Source organism: Eublepharis macularius, chromosome 16, assembly GCF_028583425.1.
Source record: "Eublepharis macularius isolate TG4126 chromosome 16, MPM_Emac_v1.0, whole genome shotgun sequence".
NCBI classification, from domain to species: Eukaryota; Metazoa; Chordata; class Lepidosauria; order Squamata; family Eublepharidae; genus Eublepharis; species Eublepharis macularius.
The window spans coordinates 30,874,894-30,896,615 of record NC_072805.1 but is presented as its reverse complement, the minus strand read 5'-3'; the positions used below and the strand labels follow the sequence as shown (position 1 = coordinate 30,896,615).

Here is a 21,722-nt window from a genome sequence, read left to right as displayed (position 1 = left end):
GGGAGGGAAAGGAGGGTTGTCCAAAAAGTGCTACTATATTACAATCATTGGGGAAATAAAGCTACAGCAAGAGGTAGAAAGAAGCACACATTTGCACATTCATGAAGTTAAAACTGGTACGGAGCCAAGAGGTCTAACATATGCCTTGACCAGTGGTGAATTACTAAACTAAGAGGCCTAGAGGCCTGCGCTTGCTTGGCAGCTGTCCCCTTCATGTCCAGGGACAGGTTGTGGCTAGGGACTGATTGCTTTCATTTCAGGAATACTCTTTATTACCATCTTGCAGGTTACACTATTTTAAAAAAAATTCTGAGCAGTTTCAGTGGGTAACCATGTTGGTGTGCAGTAGAACAGTAGGATTTGAGTCCAGTGGTACCTTAAAGGCCAACAAGATATTCAGGGAATAAGTTTCCAAGACTCAAAGCTCACTTCCTTCTTCAGATCTGGAGCAGTGATTGGTTAGAGTGGGGCTAAGATTAACCCCTCCCTTATACTGTCGGCTTTTCAGGGAGCTGCTCTGATCTTACTCTGGCTTGCTGTGGCTGCTTGAATGTTTTATTTCCCTCTATTATGAGAGAGTGCAAGAGCGTTGTCCGCTCCCACCCATCTGTCTGCTTAATGAGTAACTATAAACTATCGCCTCCTGCAACCTAAGACAGACACAGCAGTGAGTCTGGCTTGGGTTCAGCTGCCAGCAATTTCAGACTTGCACTAGAGTTCCCAGGGCAAAGGACTGGGTCCGTGCAAGTCCAGTTCTTCTGGGGGAGTTTTTAGTGAGAGTAACATTGGCGATATGTGCTGGGGTGGGTGGGAAGGTTTCTCACATTTCCTGAAAGTTGAGGAATGTACATAGTGTTTGTGAAAGCAGCTGACATGAGAACAGATTAGATAGGGTACTGGCATTTAGGGTACTTAAGTATTTTCGCTTTGAAGACCACCAGCAGGTTGGAGTTCCATCGTGGAGCAGAGTAAGCAAGAGGCTCTTGTGCAGTGAGGATCAGTTCCTGGTACATCTGTATCATTTGAAGCTGTGTCTTCATCAGGAAGGTGAGAGGGGAGATCATGGGGCTATGCAAAGAACTCAATTTGTATCGGGGTTGGGGGAATGAGTGAACTCTTTTTGGGAGAGAAGGCATGAGTGGAGAAGATGTCCTGGGTGTTATTGTGGGAAAGGATTTCCACCTCACTTGCACCCCAGGAAGATCCCGAACTGATGCTGACTCAACCACCAAGAAGCAGCTGACTCCCTCCCCCATGGCCTGATAGGACTTATATTTTCAAAAGTAAACGCAAGTTTGGTTCCTAAATCTACATGTCAGATGACAAACAACCACATTACATTTTTTCCCCATCCCACAAGATGAAAGACAAGATTAAAACTGTTGTCCCAGCAACTGAATTTTAAAGATGTACTGTGTGCTCATGGATGGCCTTTCCAAGCCGCCCGTGGAGCTGTTTTCCTTTCCTCTCTTTATGTGCGGAATTTCATGTGGCTTTGGCATGACGGACAGGTCTTTCAGAAGAATGCCAAAGGCTCTGGTTATAGGGGGTTTAGACTAAAGAAGACTGAGTTGGCTTTTGGCAGTGGTTCCAACTTGGGGTATTTGGAGGAGGCTCTTTCCTAGCTGATCCCCAAGTTTCTCTTCCGAAGGAACGTTGTGGCTGGCAGAGCTTAGAAATTCTCTAACGGCTATGGCCTGCCGTAATGTGCCTGACATATCTTGGATTGGATCTTTCTGCTCACAACCAGGGCAAGCAAGACCTGATGTTACACTTGCCGATGTTTCAGGGCTTACATCTTTGTTTGTTCATTTTGCTTGAAATACTTGTACATCCTTCATCCTTGAGCATAGTAGCGATCAAGGCAATTTTCAAAGCTTTAACAAAAACCATAACAGCGATTAAAACAAAGCTCAATGAACCTGCAATAAAACTATTTTAAACAAAGCATCAAAATAATCAACAGACCAATAGCATAAAATTAGCAATTATTGAACATTAGAGGTAACAAACCCAATATTAAACCAGTGCATTTTACCCTGGCAACTTTTGGTAATGAATTATTTTAGCAAACTGACTTGAAGTAATACCTGATGCCTTTCCCGTCTCCTCCTCCTCCTGTTCTCCCACCCATTATGAGATGGGTAGAATTTCCTGCTTTGGCAGGAGACCAGCAAATGCTTTAAGGACAGGCAGGCGGAAATGAAACAGTGGAGCAGGAAGGAGTTGGCTGGAAAGCCTGCCCGTGCCGTGAGCAGACAATGACACGAGCAAGTTGTAAAGCTGGTCAAGGAATGCGTTCTTTGCTGCCGTGCTGCTGCAGTTGCATGCTTCTTGCATGCTTTTGGTCTTTCTGCACAGGCCACTCTTTCAGAGGCTGTGGGTGATATCCAGGTGGAGCTAAAACGACTCACTGCCCATGGGGAAAGTCTAACACAAATTCTAGCAGTTAGAATATTAATGGGGGCTGCTGTCACAGAACCCACATTTTCAGAAAGTGGGTTGGCAAGGACCACTCAAGTGTCCTTTTCAGCTGCTGCTCCTAAACTGTGGAACTTCCTCCCCCAGGAAATGCGACTGGCACAATTGTTGCAGGCCTTGTGTTGTTTTTTTAGTTATTTGATTTTATGTTTTTGTCATTTGTGAGCTGCCCTTTGGGATTTTATCAAGCGGAAAGGCAGCCTACAAATATGGTAATCAATAAACCCACTAGAGGAATGCACATGCATACTCTGGTGGTAAATTGTATCGTACCTGCGGTGTCCAGTTAGAAGAGAAGCATGCATTATTCCTTTTAATACACTGGTAGGCCAGAAGGAGTCAACCACTGCTAATATGTACAATCTTTTGTAACAAGCTCTCTAAGGGTTTGCTTCCAGGATCCCACCAAGAGTCAGGCATGAACTACTTGATTCAGTATTAACTTTTATTTAGCCAGATGGTTTGCCTATGCTTTTCTCCAAAGTCTACAAATGCATACCCTTTAAGCTTTTGAGGTTTCAAGTGTCTGAGCTTGAGCATTTTCCAGAAGTGCTTTGACAAACCAGCCCATGTGGTTTCAGTTTACATAAAGGTAAATTTTTAGTAGGAGTTGACCTGATAGTTCACGCTCCTGACCTTAAGTCTTAAGATATCTAAATGAACTGGAAGCAGCCTAAGGAATAATATAATGGGTACAAGTTTCTGAATCCCTCCTTTTAACTTTGGATTTTACTGTGCTGTAGTGCAGTTGTTGTTGAATCAAAATGAGAATTCTTGAAGCAGGTGAAGTTTTGGAAGGAAGCTGGCACTGTGGAAATCACTGCTCCTTAAGTTGCAGTTCAAACTATCTGGCTAAAGATTGCCCTCTGGGTTACTACCTTAAAAATAATTCCTTTCTGTCATAATTTAGACACTGCTTTCCTTTTGATCAGGCCCCCTAATACAATCTCTGAATACTCGGACAAGATGACCCATAAAAGCGACTGCAGTTTTTCATTAAATTACTTACAAATGGGATGATGGATGATCACAGTTTAAGACCGCCTTCGAATCTCATCCGAGATGGCCCTGTGAACTGTTCTGTCCTGTGAACTGTTTTATGTAAGAAATTGCTGTCTTGAAGCTGCTCTGATTTCAGATGAAATTCTTTCCTCCGTGTGATGTGGTTTTACTATGTCTAAAAATATCATAGTACAGTCTTCACTGAGGCCTAACTCAGAATAGCTCATCTTTTTCTAATTAGTTGGTCTTTTTTACATTGAATTTTTGTTCATATTTGGCTGGTTAAAAGAATTTTTAAGAAGCATCTCTTCCTCTTTTTTTGGCCCCATTTTCCCTAGGGAGTGGGTATTTGAGCAGCCCCCTAAATCATCTCATTGTGAACAAGAGGTGGGGAAGAAATAGGGCAGTGGGTGGAAATTTGAAGAGCTTCTTGTGTGAGGTTGTACTCTTGTATTGCCCCACTCATGCTGTATGCAACCTAAGCAGCTCTTCTTACTCAAAATTGACAGATGTACATTGGAGCTGTTACTTTGCTTAGCCTTTGGAGACTTTCTCAGTTCAATGGGTTCACAGCAGGTGTGGATAAAACTTGAGCTCAGCATGCCATAGCTTTGATGAGGAATTTCCCAGGATGCTTTCAGGGAGAAGGTGTGGCATCTGTAAAGTTCTCGAGAATTGCTTGAGTGCATTTGTTTCTTTAAATAATTCCTATCTTACTCTTCTGGGTATGAAACATGCTCAGGATGGCTCAAAAATATTAAAATACATGAAATGCAATAGTACATTAAAAAACAGTAGCATAAAACCCCACAGATCACCCTGCTTAGTGGCCTCCTGTGACAGGCGATGCTTTAAAGCTGCCAGAAGAGGGGATACAATGAAATTCGTGAAGGTTCCCCAGTTTAGGGGTGGCTGGTCTGAAGTCCCTTGCAAGGCGCCAGAAGCATGCCCCCCTTGCCAGACTTCAGTGTCTGGGCAGCAATCTACAGGTGGAGGCTCTCTGTCAGGGAATTTGGACAGGTTTTGTTAAGGCACTCTTGGACCCCTGAGCAAAGTTCCAGCAGTCCTCCTCTTTATAACTTTCTTAAGCAGAAGCATCTGACAAAATGACTGGTGTTCAAAGTGAGTCTTCCACCTGCTTTAAGTACCAATTCATTTCAACATCACGGGAACTTTAACAAAACGATAACATAAAACAGGACTGAACCCCCACTGTTCAAGACAGCATGCTAAAATGCTGTTTTTTCCCACAGTTGCAGATGCAGTGTTTACCAGCTGATTCTGAGTAATATATGGTAATTGTTTAAAAGGTACAAGGCCCATACGCCAGAGGCTGTGCTTAAGTTTTATAAAATTTAAAGTGGGGAAGAGACTGGATCATCAGCCCAACAGTCGAGCGGGAACATGACCCTGGTCTTCCCTATTCAAACTCCAACACCATAAAATTATGCCACACTGTTGGAAATTATTTTTATATGTAGCAATTACAGGTGGAGTTGAGAAAATGGAAATGGTGTCCTATCTGGCCTCTTAACAGGATGGGAGAGTGTATGGGAGGATGTTTCCCTAAGCCTATTAACATATCTGAACCTCCTGTGTGTCAATTTGCCTCCCTCTGTGCTTGTCCCTTTGAGGCAGTATTCTGGCAGGCATTCTGTTGGATTCATGATCCTCTGGGTTGCTGAGCAGAATACCCAGAATCCATAAGAGATTCCTCACCCATTGGGTAATGCACTTTCAATGCACTTTAGCTATCATTTGGAAGTGGATTTTTTGTTTCACACTCAAAAAATTCAGTTCCAAATGATCTCTAAAGAGGATTGGAAGTGCATTATCCAACATGTGCGGAATCAGCTCATGTCTCTAAGCCTTTAGAGGACAGTGATATTTCCATCAGTTTTTGTCACCATCCCAGATGCCCATACAGCCAAAATCTGCTCATTGGTCCATCACATCTTTGAAATGCTGCATGGGGGGATGGCTGCTTGGTTGGATTTATTTGTCCAGAGTGTACTAATCTGCAGATTTGGCAGAGCTCTGTTCACTTTTGGTGGCATTTCTCCTAACTGAGGATGATATTCTTAAGTAGTATAATAGCTTCGCATCCCACTAATATCCATTAGCCTCCAGGTGGAGTGAGGTACAGTGTGATCTGGTGAGTACGCTTGTATGGGGCCACATTGGATAAATATGGCACTCGTGCCATGTCGCTTAAAAATATGGTCTCACAGACTGCACATTGCTCATAATCGACATAATGGAGCCACATAAGGTTTTAGATGCTTTGTGGGACTTTTTGGCAGTGTTCAAGTTCAGATTTATTGCTTAACCAATTACCTATCACAATAAACAATAATTAGAGAACAAATTGTCAGACCCAAGCAAATATTATCAGTGTACTTGGCAGTTCCAAATAGAATCAAAATAATGACATTAGTTACTGGTGTGATAAATCAGCAGTGGTACGTTTGTCAATACCATCCACCTAAGATTACATCTGATTAGATGCCCATCTTGACAAGCAATGGCCTCAGGTAAGATAAATGTCTGTTGTTGCCATTGCTAATTTTATTGGTTATGGGAGAAGATATATTTTTAATGGAGGCAAAGAGGTGATAGATAACTCTACCCATGCCTGAATCTAAAGAAAAAATAACCTCTTGTCAGATCCGTCATAAAGCTTATTCCCACCCCCAAACAAATAATGTAGAAGATTTTTTATTCTATACATCCTACACGGACTTGATCAATTTTTATAATTTGTAGGACTAATCCTGACATTCAATACCACGGTATTTGTACTTCGTAGTTGTGATGAAAAAGCCTTCCTTAATTTAAAGCAAAACAAAGTAGTTACGTTGTCTGTTAGAACCTAGAATAGGAGTAAGAAACTTGGTTGCTGTGGGTTTTCCGGGCTGTATTGCCGCGGTCTTGGCATTGTAGTTCCTGACGTTTCGCCAGCAGCTGTGGCTGGCATCTTCAGAGGTGTAGCACCAAAAGACAGAGATCTCTCAGTGTCACTGAGAGAAACTTGTTTGGTTCAAGTACTGAAAGAGTACCCAGTTTCCTGGGGGTAAAGTGTAGACGACTGGGGCAAACCACCCTGTAAAAAGTCTGCCAATAAAATGTCGTGATGCGACGTCCCCCCATGGGTCAGTAATGGCTCGGTGTTCGCATCTATGAAGATGGTGGTGTGCAAAATGGGGTGGGTGGGAGGCGGAAGTTGTACATGGCTAGAGATGAACCAAGCTTTAGCAGTGCTGGCAGCATCTCATTGATTACATTTCAACTTTGCTGGTGGCTGTGCAGGCCTGGGAAGCAATGATGAGCATAAGCCATGTCCTTTTGCTTGTTCTGAACTGCTGGCCTCAGCAGTGCTGCCAATGCCTCGGTTGCTTGGGCAGAGCAGTGCCCAAAGTAGTAAGGTGTGCCGCTGTCAGCACGCATGCCATGTGTTGCCTACTTCTGGGCCCTCGAATATTGTATCAAGGGGAACTATTGGCACTGTGCACAAAGGAAAAAAACCATTTTGAAGGCCTACAACTTAGTCAACTTAGTATTAACCTGAGCTCTAGTGAAGGTCATATTAAGTTAGAAAAACCCACTCTGTGGATATACTCTTCCGTTATAGGTTGTAATTTTGGCTTCTTGTTAGCTATTTTCTTAATATGGAAGCCTGCTTAGAATCATCCTCTATGCTGGTGAGTCACAAGAAGTCAGACGTGGCTGTGAGCTTTACAAAATGAGAGTGGGAGTAGAGGCTGAGCAGCCCAAAACAATTTTTAAAATGCATCCTAGATGCTACATGAAGGCATAGCCAGTGTCCCAAAACATGAGTGCCAGATACGGTGGTGAAGTTCGGAGGGGAGGATGGAAGTGGAAAAAGAAAAAGTTGGTAAAATGATCATAGATCCAGAGGAGTTAGCCGTGTTAGTCTGTAGTAGCAAAATCAAAAAGAGTCCAGTAGCACCTTTAAGACTAACCAATTTTATTGTAGCATAAGCTTTCGAGAATCAAGTTCGCTTCGTCAGATGCATGGTACAGAAACTGGTCAAATATAGAAGAGGAGGGGGGAGGAGAGAGAAGATGCAATTAGGTTGCATCCTCCCTCTCCCCCCCCCAATTGCCTCTTCTCTCTCCTCCCCTCCTCCTCCCTCCTCTTCTATATTTGACCAGTTTCTGTACCATGCATCTGACGAAGAGAACTTGATTCTCGAAAGCTTATGCTACAATAAAATTGGTTAGTCTTAAAGGTGCTCCTGGACTCTTTTTGATTTTGTTGGTAAAATGGTTATCTTTTATCTCCAACATCGGCATTGGCCATTTATTTTCAGTGATGATGTTGACTGTTCTGTGTTTGTTTTTCATAATCTGCTTGTTGGCAAGTCAATAAAGTACGGAACAAGTTTCCTTTGCATTCGTAACCTCTCAGAATAGTCAGAATGGTAATTATGCCCATAGCAATATGTTAATGACATGGCTTGGAATGCTGAGGGCTTGGAAGCATGTCAGCTTCATTGCTAAGCAACGGTACGCCTGTGAAACCGAACGGTGCGAGTTTCTGAAGGGTTTTTTTCTGTTTGAGGAGGGAGAAAAATGCATTTAAAGACAATCCTCCAATGTGGGGAAAATGTGTGTTAATGTGGATAAATATAGAGCTCATCTTATTTATGCAAATAAAATCAGTATATATAGAACAGATGTCCTATGTTATATAATGCAATAGATACATGTGGTAGGCATATGAGTAACATTCTGCCTTCCAGAGAGCTAGCAGGCCAAAAAAAAAAAATCTATATGTTCACTATATAGTTGGTTCACATAACAGTATTTGTGGCTGGAAGAAAGAACAGTGGTTTTGGTTGAGTAGACACGTTGCATTAAAATTCATCCCTTGGAATGGAAGAAGCATGGTTTTCTGGTCCTCCCCTTTCTTTTCTTTTAACGTTACAGATTAGCTTTGCTCTTTTGACTAGCAGTTTTTCCCCCTGACTGCCAATGCCCACCACATTCTCAGAACAGTAATGCAGCCATTATCTGCTATCATACATAACATGGTTTCTATGTAGCTTTTGTTGCGGCCTCTTGTATCTAAACTGGGAAAATTCTATTCTGTTTTATCCACTCCGTCACTGTGCAATAACTTCCCAATTTCTGTTTTAATAGGATCTGGTCAATACTGGACTCTGCACTTTCTTCTTTTTCATTGCATCTGTAGTACTTGCTGCTCTAAACCATAAAAAAGGAGCAGAAATTGCAGCTGTGGTAAGACACAATTCAAATTTCTTCTCGTTTTTTTGTAGGACAAATAAATAATGGATTTGTGTCCTAGCTAAGGTGTATTGTATATTTTGCTCCGATTTCCCTTCCTGTAAAATGATATTTTCTGAAGAAGAAGCACAAGAACAGGCATTAAGAATGAACTGTAGGAAAGTGAAAATTGAAAAGACCATGAATGACAGCAAGGGTAGATTATGTAACAAAGCGGATGAAACTGTTAACCACGTTATCAGCAGGTGCAGTAAGATCACACAAACTGACTATAAAAACTGCCATAGTAAAGTAGCTGCAGTGCTGCGTTGGAATTTATGCAGAAAGTATTAGCTACCCTCTGCAAAATATTGGTGGGAACATAAAGCCCAAGAAAGTTGTTGAAAATGAGAAAGTTGAGATCTTGTGGGATTCCAGATCCAAACAGATACTACTGTGGTTGAAAGTAATTAAGAAAGCCAGTTTGGTGGAATGATTAAGAGCGCGGGACTCGAATCTGGAAAACCGGGTTTGATTCCTCACTCCTCCACTTGAAGCCAGCTGGGTGACCTTGCGTCAGTCACAGCTTCTAGCTCTCTCAGCCCCACCCTCTTTTTTGTTGTGTTTTGTTGTGGGGATAATAATGGCATAGTTTGTAAACCATTCTGAGTGGGTGTTAAGTCATCCTGAAGGGTGGTATATAAATCAAATGTTGTTATTATTAATAATAAAATAAGAAGGTCAAATAAACTGATCGATGCAGCTATCCCAGGTGACAGTCAAATTGAAGAAAAATAGATTGAAAAGATAACAAAATATCAAGATCTAAAATTTGAAGTTGAGCATCTTTGGGAAAAATATACAGCGGTTAATCTGGTAGTGATAGGGGCGCTAGGTGTGATTCCAAAATGACTGACTAAACATCTCAGTGATATTGGCATAGACAGGATAACAATTGGACAGTTGCAACAGCTGCACTACTTGGAACATGCCACGTACTAAGGTGATACCTCACCGACTCCTAAATTCTTTGATAAAATCCGAGTTGTAGAAGAACCAAACAATTCCAGCCCAAACATCTGGTGGATGGTGATAACATCCCATACTAATAATAATTTTCATTCCAGCAAGCAACTCAGAGTGGTGTATGTGGTTCTTCTCGTCATTTTGTCCTTGCAACAGCTCCGTGATGTAGGTGAAGCTGACAATGAGCGATGGGCCAAAGCTGGCCCAGGGAGGGACTGTGGCTCGTTGGTAGACCATCTGCTTGGCATGCAGAAGGTCCCAGGTTCAATCCCTGGCATCTCCAGCTGAAAGGACCAGGTGGTAGGTGATGTGAAAGTCCTCTGCTGAGACCCTGGAGAGCCACTGCCAGCCTGAGTAAACAATACTGACCGTGATGGAATGAAGATCTGACACAGTATAATAATAACGTTCGATTTATATACCGACCTTCAGGACAACTTAACTCCCACTCAGAGCGGTTTACGAAGTATGTTATTATTATCCCCACAACAATCACCCTGTGAGGTGGGCGGGTCTGAGAGCTCTGGAAGAGCTGTGACTGACCCAAGGTCACCCAGCTGGTTTCAAATGAAGGAGTGGGGAATCAAACCCGATTCTCCAGATTAGAATCCCACCACTCTTAAGCACTACACCAAAGTGGCTCACGTCATGTCAGGTATAAATGTATGAGTGGGAATTTGAATCCAGTTCTCCCAGGCCCAACGTGCTTCCTATTACACTGCACTGGCTCATATTCATTAGAAAGAAGAAGGATGATACACAAATGAATCTGTTTCTTTCAAGTGGCCACTCCTTGTGAATGTGGAGGCCTTTGCTGCACCATCAGTATTTCTGGTTAAATATGGATGTGTTAATCCAGCACCATCCATAATGGCAAAATGGCTACTGACCTTTTTCCCCTAGATTTTTGGAGGCATGTTTATGAGAGACCTATTAGCACACAAGGAGTAACAGGTGAGAAGAAATAAGTAATAGAACCCAGGGCACTTTTCTCTTTCTTTTGTCTAGTATGGTTTTAGTCCACCCACTGCAAACAAAATAAATAAAAGTGTACTCTAATATCAATAGTTTGAAACTTTCTTGTTCTTTATAGAGCAGAACCACAAGTGACAAAAGGCACAGATTGGACACTTGTCAGCTTCCCTCAAGTTTTGATGGGAAATGTAGGCATCCTGGTCTTGAAGCTTGGCTCTCTGACCGCTGTCCAATGGACTTTTCAACTGTCACTTGTCCAACATTCCGCCAAGCTGCCTACATTTCCCATCAAAACTTGAGGGAAGCTGACAAGTGTCCAATCTGTGCCTTTTGTCACTTGTGGTTCTGCTCATAGATGCTCTCATTCATGAATCTAAGGATGCTGGGCGAACTGAATTAGGAAGCTTATGGCCACACTTGTGGATCTCTCTGTACAAAGATTCCAACTGGAGGCCAAATATTCCACCGAGGCAAGCCAGTGCTGTGCCTGATCAGTAACAGGAGCAGGTGTATTATTTCTGGCTCGTGCTCAAAGGACTTTCGAGTGCCTTGAGGTGTGAGCTAACTCTGCGTAACCCCCATTATAGTTAGAGCGACATGGTCAACAACAGAATTAAAGCCATCGTCATTGTCACTGTATTACTGTTTTGGGTGGCGGTGGTATGGAAGTGCTGAATTATTTCTCGGTTAAAGGTGATCCACTGTCACTTCAATAACAATTTTTTTCCCCTTTTAGATATTTGGTTTCCTGGCAACTGCAGTCTATGCTGTGAATTCATTTTTAGCAGTTAAAAACTGGAGAATTAGCAGCCGACAGCAAAACACAAGGCAGACCAGTGATTATATGCGGGCACGGACAGAATCGAGAGAAGTAGATCACCGCCCAGAGATTCAGCGCCTGGATGGGTGAAAAAAACCGTGCAAAGCAGGAACCCCAGAGGAAAAGAAAATTAATAAAAGCCTGCAGACCTTTTACATTTTTTCCTGCTTTTATAGGAAATGAAGGAGGAGCATGTGTTGGCTGAGAGTGCAAGCATGTACAAAGAGAGGGAAGAGAACCAGCAATTAGAAGCAATTGGCACGAGGGCTATAAAGATTGACCTTTTCAGAGGAAGATTCTTATCTGCAATCATGAAGAACGGTAGTGATATTTTAGAGTGAACAACTGTCTGGTGCACCATACTTTCTTGAGTTAGTAAATCCATCAAGGGACTTGGTTTCCATCACCCAGTAGAAATGTTAAAATCAACACTGGCCCTGGATTGTTCTTTCAAAACAAAAAGTTTCCAATAAACAGAAGTTTTGCGGTTGAGGAGTGGGGGGAGAATCCAAAGGAGCAATAGCAATAACGTGAGATGCTATGTACATTTCCCTTAGCAAGATTTGCCAGTTGAGTTTCTTACACTCCCAACATTTGATTGTGTACCTGGAACAAACAGCCTTGTCAGGTTTTTGGTTGGGGGCTTGGCAACGAAATAAGCTTTGGCGTACCAAGAAAGCGCAATGCTTTGCTCGGTTTGCAACCACAGCTAGGTATGAGCTAAGGCTGATACTGCTGTATGTTGCACATTCTTTCCTCTCTAGATGGCGACTGTAGAGGTCCATGACATTTCAGCTTGTGAGGAAAAATCAATTAATGAAAGGTCGATGTTGAGTCCTTTCTGTTTGTCAAAATACTTACCCCAGTGAAAGTTAATTTTTCTTCCTCGTTATTTTAATGCTCAACCATAAGAAAATCTCGTTGTGGTCCATGCGTTGCAGTGTTTTTGAAACTGAGTAATTATCCTGAGAGTTTGATTTGCATGGCTGCAAACTTCAGTTGTCCAACTTCAGTTAATCTTTTTTTCTGAATTAAAATATTTTGAATAACTTAGTTGGGGGGTATCTAAATTAATAGCTTTAGGCGTTCAAGCAAATTTACAAAACGTTTGGGTCATTTGCACAGGTGAAAGATTATTTTCTGCTAGTGATGTGGACAGAATAATTTGGCCCATCTAGTTTACATAGCCTCACTTTTCTTTCCACCTTTTTGGTATTTCATGCGAAAATAATGTACTCTGCTGGTAGGCGACTGGGGTTTACAGCCAGCAATTTGAGTCTCTTTGGCTTTGTGTGTAGTGTCACTTGCATCTTCTAGTTAGGTCAGTTACAAGACTAATACGTAAAAGGTTTGATCTAAAGTTGTTGTCCCATGGGTATCCTTTGGACCTCAATGTCCTTAAGAGACAGTATCTATTCTTCTCGAAATGTGAAAATTGTTTCCCCTACTAAAGTTTTCTTGGGAAGGTGCTTTCTCTCTCCATGTTCAATTTTTATGTTCCCTTGACAAAGCCAAGAGGTAAAATGTTAAGGTATTGTGTTTGTGAATGCAGATCTACATTGGAAATTATGGGATGGATAGGTCCTCACTCTTACATTTGTTGACAGTGCTGGTGGTAGTTGTTGCCCTTGCATTCCATGTTTGCATCTTGCTTGCCTGATATCTGGGTCCTAAAAATGCACTTGAGCCTGTGAGATTCACTCTGTCCTTTACCCTTTGATTTTCCTGTTGCTTAAAGTCCATCTCCTAAAAAGTCTGGGAACTAGCCATGTTCCCCGTCTTCGTGATTTTAACGTCAGTAGCAGATGCAGAATTCGCCACCCTAAAAAGGCGTGCTTTCAGTTACTTTTAAAAAACATTTCTGGTCTTTTGGCTCTGGAGATAAGCTTATGGGCACTTCCTGGAAATGTGGCTATTAGTGGTTGAAGGGAAATCCAGACCTTTACATACTGCACCTATGAACTGCACAAGATAAGCCAAATAAGCATGTAAATGTGCCTTGTTTGCATAACAGGCTGGAGAATGTGTCTTCTGTTCACAAAGGTGAAATAATATTTTTGTTTTGAAATCATGGGTTATATATAGCATCTGCTGATTCTTAGAAAGCCTTGAAAATAGCTCCCTAGGCCCTTTAAATATGCATTGAACCCCAGTTGCTTTGGTCCAGACTTAGTGTAACATTATGCTTCGTTGTTATCGAATGCCTAAGAGCTGCTAATGCTATCGTAGCCCAATAGATTGGCTGCAGCAGGCAACCGCTTAAGGATTAAAACCTGCTCTTTCTCCAAGATTAGATACCATGGGGCACAAACACTAAGGCTACAATTCTAATTGGGTAATGTTTTCGTTTTTGATCGCAAAACGTATTTTGGGATGTTTCTAGTTAGAACTGCTTATCGTAAAGATTGAGTTAAATCTGGCAACTTCTAGGTTGGACTTAGAAGGTAGCTGTAGAGAAATATTTTAATATCCTTTCCAAAAGCTTTTGACATAATATTTAAGAATTCATTTTGCGCTCCTGTTCTCATGCAAGTTAAGTTATGGGAGGACACTGTGTGTTTGCTACTGCCGGCCCACTTCCTGAATTACTAAGTGTCTTCAGTTTACTGTCTAGTTTTCAGAAAGGACAGAAGCTGCCTGGGAATTATTTCTGTAGTTCTGTAATGATTAATTCACCTTAATTTAACCTCTGGGGGTGGCGATGAGATCTTTGGAGCCGTCATAACTTACTTAGAAACTCAGTCTGTTTAATTTTCAATCAGAGTGAAATACTGCAAAACGTTCAATATTTCTCGCTGTTTGTAGAGCAGGTTCCCTGGTTAATGTGAGAGAGGAATTGTGTGCTTCTTGGCGATGCTTCTGAGACAGCCAAGCACGTGGACAAAGATTGTGGATATTTTCCTTTTATAGCTAGTCTGGCCAGTAACTGTTGATCATCCTTCTTTAAAAAGCTCACAAAAATGATTACTTTGTTCCATTGTCAACATAGTTACCAGAGAAAATCCTCTTCTAGAACTTTTGGATAGTATGTTGTAATTTTTTAAAGCTTTCTCTAAGATTTCTTTTTTTAAAGGACCAAAGATCAAGTCCAGGTTTTTGGACGAGACACATTAACAGTCCAAAAGGGGATGGATCTGGTTGGCACGCGGATGGACGTTAATATAAAAATAGACTTCTGGTACCTAGTGAATTTTGGGGGGTAAAATAGTGCAGTGAAATCTCTGAAGCACGTATTGATTGGACTAAAATTTCAAGAGCTTTCTACTTGGAATGTTACTGTTTTCACTGACACAGCCTCCCCTGCAAAGAACTAGGCTTTTCCTTTACAATTCTGTTCTGACTGGCAGTTCTCACCAGTCTTGGGCAGAGGGGCCTTTCTCAACAGCTGCTGCCTGCCAGAAATTTGGGACCATCGGTATACGAAGCAAGGACTCTGCTACTGAGCCACTGCCTCTCCTTCCATTTTATTTTTGTGTGTGGGTGGAATATTAGATCCAAAGCAGGTTGTCTTTGTGTTCATGAACTACAACTCCCCAGCCTGCCTTGTGAACTCTATTCACACAAGTAAAGATTCTCTGGTTCCCTGTCATCACTGCCGCAAATGCAGAGGTATCCACAGAAGCAATGGATCATTCCCTTTTTTGTTTGTATTTTCTTCTGTCAGCTGCCATTTTCTCTGCATTTTTCACTTGCTGTGTCCCTGGAAGTCTTTTTGAGCCTCTCCTTTTTTTTTTTTTTACAAAAATAAAAACATGAAATAGTATATCATGGCAATAGATCATTATTGCACTATAGCGCAATAGCAGTTTCTTATTTTTTTTTAAAGCCCTCTGGTGGTACGGCAAGGAAAAAGGCATTGATGTGGGCAGGACCTTTGGAAATGCACCTCTTCCTGTCTAGACAGTTTGCTAACCTGCTTGGACTGTGTTCTTTCTGGAAAGATTGCACCAAACCAAAGTTGAGAGAGAATGTTCCAAGGATAGGGAAAGTGTGGAAAGTGGACAATTAGAGGATGAAACAGACCATTGGCCCACTTGAAATTGTTCTCTAGTTTCTGGCCCAAACTGTGTAGGTTGAAGTACAAATACATGAGATGACGAGGGCATCCAAAGAACTTGGGAGATGCTGCTAAAATGGGATGAATCTTTTCATAGGAATTTAGAAAATATTTTCAGAAACAATGAACACTGCAACTTGTTGCCTGGTTCTAAGCTGTTGACTTCAATATAAGCTGATGTAGGTGACAAAATTTATAGGCTGTTTTTTCTGTTGCAGTTAAGTGCAATTTAAATTATAACTAACCACCATCCCTTTCCCTAATACTGTATGATTTAGGGTTCTATGAAAGTGATCTGTGCAAATGAGACTCCTTAGTTAAGGTTGCACAGAACTTGATACAGAAGAGCGATGTTTGCTACTTTTCTTAATAACCAAACACTTCCTTTTTTAAAAAATAGGACTTTAAAGACCAAATTCGATCTTTATTTATACTCAAATATAATAAGCATTGGGCCTGGGCACTGGTAGATATATGCATTGTACAGTAATATTTTTTTTCATCCCATCATACGTATGCAATCTGCTCCACTTGCTGTTATGATTTCTAGTCCAGTTGTGTTAATTGAGAATGTTGATATCGGCGTAGCGGACAAAGCAGTGCTGGGTTACCCTCATCCTGTAACATTTCTGATGTAAGGGAGACACATGACCTCTTTGATCTGCTTTTCCTCTCCGGCTACTGATCAAGATAAACCACCTGATTGTCTGATGGGAGTGGATCAGTCCTTGCCACCACAGTGTTGAGTAGCTGTTGTTTTTTCAAAAGCATAATGGAACTTATGGCCATAAACAAATGATCCCCTTTAAAGCATAATATTGTGGAACTGGTGATGGTGTGATGGTGTACTTTCACCTCTTTTGCGAGAGCAATTGAATTACTTTAGTAGTTGATAGCACCTAAATAATTGGCATTTCTCTCTTCTCTCCCTTTGCTTTGGGCGCTAACAACATTTTTTAAAAAAATTAATCTGTAGAGCACATCTTTTTAACTTGGCAGAGCAATGTATTTGATTCATAGTTTGTACAGTAGTCTTGATTCTTGTATTTATATTGCAGAACTTTGCATTTTCAGTGTTGAGTTTATTTCTTCCTTATGGTTTTCATGGAAAAAATTAATGTATTTTGAAGGCCGTGTTGTCATTTTTTTTTTGTAATTAATTAGAAAGATGCAATTACCCAAGGCTATATCCAGGTCTTTGGAGTTGTGGCTTCCGTGGCTAGGGCAGGTCCCTTCAGCTGTAGTAATAACCTCTGGAGAAAAAATAAGATGGCAGTGGGAGATTTTTTTTTGACAGCTGCAGATGATTTTGTAGAATACAGTATATCTACTTCTGTAGTTTCTTGATTCATCTAACTTGATACGCCCAGTTCTCAGAAATAGATGGCTTGAAGGAAATGCTCCTTGTAACTAGCTTACCTGATAATTTTTTAATCTTCATGTCCTGCAGCTCTGGAATAGTCTCTTATTTTACATTTTTTATGACTATTTTGAAGTACACCCTTACCTGGATAGTCCAGGCAAACCTGATCATGTCAAATATTGGAAGCTAAGTTTTGGTTAGCAGTTGGATCGGAGACCTCCAGCGAGGTCCAGGTTGCAGAGGTAGGCAATGGCAAACCACCTCTGTTAATGTCTTGCCTTGAAAACTCCGTTAGGGGTTGCCACAAGTCAACTAGACGGCACTCTCCATCACCACGTTTTTAAGAAATTGGTTTGGATTGAAGATTTTAAAAATATCATTTGCTCTCAAAAACGTCATAGTGAAATCTCTGGATTTTTAACAAGTGAAGGGTGTCTTTCAGTAACAGAGCAAGCAGTTGATGGAGGAGGTGCTTGAGTCTCCTTTCGTCTTCTTTCCAAATGCCGGTTCTTATGTATGTCTTGACTGAACCAGGAAACAGGGTTCTTCAGTATAACACAGACTGCTGCATACTCTGCTTCCTTTGCTATGCTGATGTTGGGTGTTTGTGTAGTTGGCAAAACTTCCTCTGTCCGCTTCCTTTTGCAAAGCCCAGTGTGGTTTTTCCATCTTCTCTTCGTCCGCCTGGCATCACATACAAGACAGGAGTTGTGAGCTCTGCTAACTAGTCCTCTTTCAGTGTACTTAGATTTCTGCATCCTTGCCTATGGAGGCTTTCTGGGGTAGAGTGTGAGAACCTCCTTGCCTCAGATGTTTCTGTAAACTTATACAGAGCCTGGCGTTTCCAGGGCCAGGAAAGTTTAGACTCTAATGTTCTGTTTTTTTTTTAAGTACTGTCTTCATTTGTCCAGTGTTTGTATTTGGGAATTGAATGTGACTTGGTACTTGTTTGTTGGATATTGTGGGCCCCCTTGTGCTTTCCTGCACGGCTGTGTATGCACCTTTTTGTTGAAAAGTTGCAGGTTTATGCGTGGGGTGGGAAAACATATCTTGGTTTGTCATTAAGAACTCTTCAAAATAACTCCCAATACATTTATTCAGCCTGGAATAAATGATGCACTTAGATTGTTTTTTCTGGACAAGTTTCTCCTCTTCTGCATTATTGTGGATGGAATCTATTTGTATATATTGAAGTTTATGTAACTGATATAATACCAATTATGAAATGGTAATCTATGTATTTATTACTCATTGTATTGTCCCACTTTGGATTTGAGAAGCGGACACTTGTATGAAAAGGCATAACTTGTTAGCAAAATCCATTTTCACCCTGGGTGCCTTTGCGTGTGTGTTTGTTTGGTGCATGTACTTCTCAGTCGCACATAGATTCTCTGCACAAACACTTATTTTTGTACCAACGGATTGTTAACATGCCATGTTTTGTTCCTGTTAAAACACCAGCCTTAATGGAAATCTCAGGCCTCTCATTGGCCTCTGCACTAAAATCCTCTCGTTGTGCTGTCGTGACCAAACCCCTATTTTTGACAGCAAGGATGAGCCCTGTAGGGAAGGATCCTAGTATGTCATCACAAGGTATAATGTGCTCGGTGTTGAGGTGTGGCTGGGATGCATTAGATACAGCAGCAAAGGAGGAACCTCTAGTATAGAGTTTTTGGGCTGGACTAGGGGAGTAATTGGCAAACAGCGGCTCATGTGGGTTAACACATCACCCTTCCACTAGAAGTGGTCCCGATATTGGCCATTTCTGCACATCTGGCCTTTGAGGAGGCAGCCTTTTAAAACTAGTAAAGCTGTGGCTAGTTTTCCAAGTCAGTTTCAGGTGATGGTAATTCATCGCCCACATCCATTGAGTGAACTGTGCTCTAAGAGACAGTTTCACAAAGCCAAACCATTGCAACTAAACATATATCTGGTTGGATCCAGACTGAATTGGGAATTTCCACATATTCCCCCTTTCTGCTGCAGACCCCCTTCATGTCACTTCTCAGGGGCCCCTATCCCACAGGAGCAACATTTCACGGAGATCCATTCTGCTGTTAGAAAATTTAGTCCGAAGCCATGGCAGTCTGGCTCTCTGGTATTTGTGATATTTCTTCTTCAAGGATGATATCTGTGACTTCTGAAAGTCCATTGTTATTGGAAATCCAAATCTAGATTGGTTCAAATGTAAAGTCATATAGTATATGAAGAAACGACTCTGTATGAAAACCAAAAACTAAATGTTAACTTCTTGTTTAGACCTCTCTAACGAATGGGTCAAGGATAGGAAGCTTAGAAATGCCAGCAGAAAACCTTTGCGGGGGTTATCCAGAATTTGTTTTGAATTGGCCAGCCCTTGGATTAGGTAGAATGAATCTAGTTTTCATTTTGTCAGCTTGCAGCTGCCCTTAATTATTCTCTACATTTATTGTGTGCTGTGAAATAATTCAAACATTCCTGTGCAGTCTAGAAAAGGGCTGGAGAATCTGCATCCCGGCTCCTGAAAGCCTGTCTTGTGGACTTCTGTGTATGTACTTCCAAATATCTGTGGTTACTATCATGTGTCTAAAGCTACCATAGCAAGCACACTTGGTTTGAGGGGGGGCGGGGCGGGAAACACTGAAATGCCTGGGCCTTGTATTGAGAACAGAGGAGACTGCTGTTCCTTGTTGCAGCCTCTGTAGGCTTTGCTGCTGATTTGGATTGACTGGGCTTTCAGTAGAGGGCACAGCATTTCTCAAAATAAGTCATCCTGTCGACAGGAACAGTGTTGTCTAGTACACTTACAGTGCAATCCTAAGCAGAGTTACTCCAGTCTAAGCCCATTGACTTCAGTGGGCTTAGACTGGAGTAACTCTACTTAAGACTGCGCTATTAGTACTTAGAGTAGCTTTAGGCTAACGTAATCTACCATCAGCATGGTGCAATCACCATACAGAGATTGCCATGGTAGTTTTTTACTTTCTCGATGGGGGAACACGTTTTCCTAGCACTCCAGTTTGCACCTTCACCTGATACATTGCCAGCGTAGCATGAGAAGCATGCACAGTTGTTTGCCCAACATACTTGATTCCTCCTTACAGAAGCCCAGTCTACCTATTCAGCAAGAGGAGATGGCTCAGACCTGAGATGGTAAAATGGACTGCAGGCAGAGAACCACATTGTTAATGCTTCCTTACATAACAAACAAGCAGAGCCCAAACCCCAATGTCCAAGTAGAAAATTAGCACAAGGGATAGACTAGGCTGCAACCTTCTCTGGCATACTAGTCCTTTATTTGCAGAGAGCTTTTATGGGGGAAATACTAAAAAATGGCACCTTCCCACTTGCAGTCTATACTGGCCCAATCTGTTATACCACCTCTGGATACTACTGCTTTGTTTTTCTGCATGTGTAGACTGCATAGTCTATGTATGCTGAGATACTAGAATGGACGGTACCATTTCACACTGCCTGTGTGACATATTTGGATGCTTCTTTACATGAAAACCTCTCTGTATGTTAAAAAGCTAAGAGTCCTGGGGTGCAGCTGGGCTACCTCTGGCATGCTGTTTGTTTTTGAAAAACTTGGAAGTTTTCTTTTTTTAACATGCAGGACCATTAAAAATGCAGCCAGACTTGGTGCGGTCCATTTTCCCACCTCAGGATTTCACCACCTTGTTTTGCTGTATGTGAGACTAGGTCAGGCATCACTCCAGTGGTGGTGCACAGAATCCACCCAAGAGAAACTCCTTCAGTCTTCTCAAGTGGGTCCTTTGTGACTAGCACCCACAGATCAGTGTACCAGACGAAGGTGGGCAAGGCAGCAGTGGTATTGCTGCCCCCACACTGGTCTTCCAGCAGTGTAACAGATGGGCAGCATTTCAGCCAGCGCTGCCCACAATACCCCATTACATTCCAGTCTGAGGTCATCTCGTTCTGCGTTGTTCCTGTGGTCCTCAAAGGACATCCACTGCTTCTTTGTAACTAATCTGGACACGCAGGAAGTGATTTCCTGTGTAAACGCACCCCCCACCCCCGGCTCCACGTACAAGGAATTTGTGCTGTGAATAGCTTTTCAAACCAATTCCACCACTCCCTTTGGAGATACGTCACATTTCTCTTCCGCGCACTTCCTTTTCATTTGCAATATTACTATACAGTTATACATTTCCAGATGAAGGATTGTAATGATTTTTTACTTATTGTGATACTGAAGGCAATCACTAAATCGCTGCTTGATTTTCTTTTTTTAAAAATTTCATCTAAGTGGTGTACTTTGTTTTACTTTGTATATTGGCACAAACTTCTTGTGACTTACAACTTACCGTGTCTGTCGTGCTGATTTTTCTCTGTCCTTTTTTTTTTTTTTTGATATACTGAGATACTGAACTTTACAAAAGTTCACATGGTACATGTCTGTTTTCATAGTGTTTTAAAAAAAAATCTGTATTTTTGTATGTAGGGAAATTCGTAGGTTTTCTGAACACTAATCGATATAGTCTGGAATCATTGTAAAGGATTTGTTTAATAAATGGATAAGATTTAAAAACATGGCACTCTCTTGACATATGCCTTGAACGAGTTGTGATGACATTGTTTTAGTCCACCCTTGTGCTGAGTATCTTGATGAGGTTCTGAATATTACTGGTTTGAGTTTTGAACAAGAGATTTGGGATGAAATTCCCATTCAGCCATGAAGCTCAGTGTCTCCACTGATCCTTTACAGTTAAAAAGAAGAAAAAGCTGAAGGGCTTCCTTTGGGGAAT

General features: G+C 41.6%; 1 protein-coding gene across 1 annotated transcript in view; it reads left to right on the top strand.

Moving 5' to 3' along the window:
- Window positions 1-21,507, top strand: part of CMTM4 (CKLF like MARVEL transmembrane domain containing 4) — a 44,128-nt gene extending 22,621 nt beyond the window's left edge. Inside the window, exons 3-4 of the mRNA XM_055000529.1 lie at window positions 8,650-8,748; window positions 11,471-21,507. Of these exons, the coding sequence (XP_054856504.1) occupies window positions 8,650-8,748; window positions 11,471-11,644 (273 nt within the window). The 3' untranslated portion in view covers window positions 11,645-21,507. The remainder of the gene's footprint in view (window positions 1-8,649; window positions 8,749-11,470) is intronic.
- The last annotated feature ends 215 nt before the right edge of the window (window positions 21,508-21,722 follow it).